Genomic DNA, 4,274 nt, shown 5'->3' on the forward strand with positions numbered 1-4,274 from the left:
AAATATAAAACAGTTAGTATTGTCATGGATAGAAATGAAATAAACATGCAACTTCATCCCAAAGTAATGATATATGTTCTTGTAACATATACAAGTTAATCACAAGTGGTCAAGACCTCACATGGAAAATACGAAACATTCAAGATGGATATTCAGGTATGAGATTATTTTTTTTTAATTTCGTTGAAATAAGTATGGTATTAGATGATACTCGCTCGATTATCCGAACCTCGATTAACCGAATCTGTTTAGCAAAATCAAAATTTATGTATATTAATTATTATTTATTCTAAAAAAATATAATGTATATTATGTTGAAGCTGTAATGAATTAAAAGACACGAATGATATATAATTGTTATAAGTATAGATAAATATTTGATATTTTAAGTCGGGCTTTAAGATAAATTTAAGATCAAGTGCAAGAGCATCTCAACATGATACTTGTTGAAATATCTACGAATTGATAGAAACGAGTAATGAATTCCCAATAGATCCCCAATTTTGTAAATCCCTATCCCCATTCAGGCTAGAGTGGAAAACATAATTGAAGATCAAGAAACTAGGAATGAAAATTGAGAAAGAAACAAAAAGACAATGAGAACAATATCTTGCACCAAGACATCCAATACCCCCACAAATCCTATAAAAAAATCTAAATAAATTAATTTTTTAAAAGATGAAAAAGAAATAGAAAAGATAGTGAAAGACACAATTACTATTTCTTGTCATAGCGGCAAAAGCATAAAAGAAGCCAAGCTATATTAAAACTATTCACATGCCAATCAAGGGACCACTCACTCACCCAAACACATCACATGGCCGCATGGGCGTAGTTTAGCACCACCCCACCACGCACAATCATCCTTCTAACTCCCACATTCAAGCTCACTCATCATCCGTACCGGTAACGGATGCTGCCGGTGGCGGCGAACCGCTGGTTGCGTCCACCTTGTTGTTCATGTTTTGTTCTTCATAAACTCTTCTTAATCTCTCTATCTCTTTCTTCAATTGTTCTTGGTGAGCTACAATTTTAAATAAATTGATTCATTTTTATGAGTTAAGTTCACGTACAAAGTGTCTTATTGTATAAAATGTACGAAAGGTATGAAAAAGTCAAAAAAACGCAGTGACATTTTTCGTAATTATTTACTCGTAGAGTAATTATCAAAATTACTCTACAAACGATCTTGTATGGTAATTTTGATCTTGTAGAGTAATTTTGTAAAATATTCTTATCGGGTAATTTTGTAGAGTATCATAATTACTCTACAATTGATCTTGTATGGTAATTTTGATATTGTAAGGTAATTTTGTAGAGTATCATGATTACTCTACAAATGATTTTGTAGAGTAACTTTGAATTGTATGTTGTTTGATAAGCTTGCAGAGTAATTAGATACACTTGTAGAGTAATTTTGATGCAGAGTAATTTTGATAATTACTCTACGAGTAAATAATTACGAAAATCCCACCGCGTTTTTTTACATTTTCACCCTATTCTACGTTTTGTATGATAAGGGTATTTGTATTTGATCTTTTGTCTAATTTTTATTGTAACATCTAGTTTTTCATAGCATGGGTTTACGGATTTATTTTTGGTTGCACGAATCTTCTAGGATGTACCCTACCTGAGCACACTCTCATCTAGGTGTTGAATATTTGAATTAGACTCGAAAAACTTAGAAATTTAACTTGATTCAGATTATAGAACTCGATTTGGTTTTTGAATTTTCCAATTGATTTACATTCAATACGAACTTATATTTCGAACCAAAATCGAATTTTATAATTTTTGTTTAGATTCTAACTTAGATTTTCAATTTTGAACGGAAATCGAATTATGATTTTTTGGCTCAATGCAAAATTCGAATTCAAATTAAATAGTTTTTATTATAATTTTTGAATAATATAAGTTTTTTTAATTGAATTATATCTTTTTTTATTAATTTGAATCGAATCAACACGAATTGAATTAATTTCTAATTCAAATTGCCTTGATGAATTTTATTTGAATTCAGCTTAAAATCCATAATTCAAATAACTCGATTAACTTGGAATTCGAGTCCCATAGACAACAGTGAATAAAAGAAATTTGCCGTTAAAAAAAAAAAAAAAAAAAACTTGGAATTCGATTCATTGAACACCATACTTTCATCCACATTTATTCATTGGATCCAAGATTTATATAATGTGTGAAAGTGATGATCATGATCTTACCATCTTTGAAGATCTTATCCTGAGCCAAAGCAGCAATCCTTTGCTTCAGCGAACTATTATCCACATTCAGAATCAACCTCTGGTGATCAAAAAACGCTACCCGTGGCGATAATGTCGATACTTCCGTCTTCACAATCAAACAAAATAACCCAAAATATTTAAAATCATATGCATTATAACCCATAATCTAAACTATGCTTAAAACATGTGTACCAAGATAATACCTGCAAAGTTGTAACGCTGCGTTCGAGCTCAGAAATATAATGCAGCTTCCTAACTCTCGACCGTTGAGCAGATTGACGATTCGCCAATATCCTGATCATCACCAATGTGTTAATTATACTAATTAATTAATTATTATAGTTATTTCACGGCGGTTGAGAGTTCTAGTCTCATAACAGACATTACTGTAGATTTAAAAGTGTGTGACATCGCGTTAAAAAAGAAAAAAAACTAATTATAAGCAATTAAAATAGTAACATTACCTTTTAACTCTTTTTGGATCAACAACAGTGCCACTTTCACTAGAAAATGTAACTTGAGGCTTAACAGATTCTGTTTCGTTTTCAATCTTCAGCTGCACTTGCGGTTGTTCCTGTTGCGACGTCGTTTTATGTTCGTCATTGTCGCTATTTTGATCAGAAGGAGGAGACGACGTTGGAAGATTCGCCGCGAAATCGTCAGAAAACATAGAGCTAAGCTGCTCATCATCCAACCGTTCAAATCCGTTATTATCAGAAGAAGATGTTAACGTTTTATTTCCGGTACTAATTAACGGAATTTCAACAAATGCGATTGAATCGCTAGCGGATCTCCGGTGAGAGTTTCTTTTAGCCGATGAGAAATCGACGAAATCGTCCATCCAGCTCTGCGGCTGCTGCGAGGCGAATGAGGGCCATTTTTGCGACATTGCTGGCGCTTTTGGCGGCAATTGGGCCATGCGAAATAAAAACACCGGACGGGTATAAAACTAGTTAGGAATATAAAACCAGTTAAAAGTGAAGGGGGAAAATAATGATGAATGGATTGAGAGTTTGGGGGGGATTAATGGATTGGTGGCCGGTGGGTCACATGGAAGATGACAGCTAGTAACAGCTAAGTGGTTTGTGTGTGTTGTTTATGGTGTGTGGAGTGTGTGAGAGAGAAAGATGATGTTCTTTAACGGTTTAACCGGGAAAAGAAGGGGTAGTTTAATGGGAAAACTAACTGGCGGAATCTCAACACCACGTGCAGGTATGACGCACTTTTCTCTATCTATGTTTAACACTAGTATAAATAAAAAAATTTTAGGAGCTCGATAAGTGAACTCGGCTTCGGGCTCGTTTACTAGATAAGCTTATTTTTAGGTTCGAAGTCGGCTTGTTTACAAGTTTAAATAAGTTCAGCTTGACTCGGCTTGTTTACACTAAGGCTCGACGAGCCTAACGAGCTTCACATGCGAGGCTCGAGCTCGGGCTCGATAAACAAACGAGCTTTATTTTAAGCTCAAGCTTGGCTCGGGCTCGATAAGGCTCGGCTCGTTTCGAGCTTTTTCTCGAGCCGATCTCGAGTAGCTCGCGATTCGCTCGGCTCGTTTGCATCCCCTAAGTATGATTAAATTAACATTTAATACATCTAATAAAACATTTCTTATATAGGCTTGAACTCGGACTTATTGAGACATGGTTTTGTTCGGCTTTTATCGAGCCGGGGGTCTCACTGGAAGCAGCCTCTCTATTCCTAACAGGTAGAGGTAAGGTTGTCTACATCTTACTCTCCTCAGACCCTACCTTAACTTTGCTATTGGTGGGATTTACTAAGTATAATGATAATGATAATGAATTAGTTCGGCTTTTAGCAAAGTTGTATCAAATTACTTACAAACGACTTGTATAGTTTATACACTTAAACCAAACAAATACATTAGCTAAGATTTTTGCTAAAGAAAAATAAATAGTAAACATGTAGCTTTAAACAAAATTGCCGCAAGAGTATATTACCAAATGCACGCTCACATGTATTTTATATATATAGCAAATATACCTTTTAGGGATTTTGCATATTCTGGATATCTTT

General features: G+C 34.2%; 1 protein-coding gene across 1 annotated transcript; it reads right to left on the reverse strand.

Moving 5' to 3' along the window:
- Positions 1–553: 553 nt before the first annotated feature.
- LOC110929288 (basic leucine zipper 34) lies at positions 554–3,332 on the reverse strand. Its single transcript, XM_022172417.2, has 4 exons — positions 2,705–3,332; positions 2,444–2,534; positions 2,220–2,346; positions 554–1,024 (listed from the first exon to the last, which is right to left on the reverse strand). Exons 1-4 carry the CDS (start codon positions 3,157–3,159, stop codon positions 888–890), a joined length of 810 nt encoding a protein of 269 aa, XP_022028109.1. The 5' UTR covers positions 3,160–3,332; the 3' UTR covers positions 554–887.
- Positions 3,333–4,274: the final 942 nt, after the last annotated feature.

Source organism: Helianthus annuus, chromosome 3 (assembly GCF_002127325.2).
Source record: "Helianthus annuus cultivar XRQ/B chromosome 3, HanXRQr2.0-SUNRISE, whole genome shotgun sequence".
NCBI lineage: Eukaryota > Viridiplantae > Streptophyta > Magnoliopsida > Asterales > Asteraceae > Helianthus > Helianthus annuus.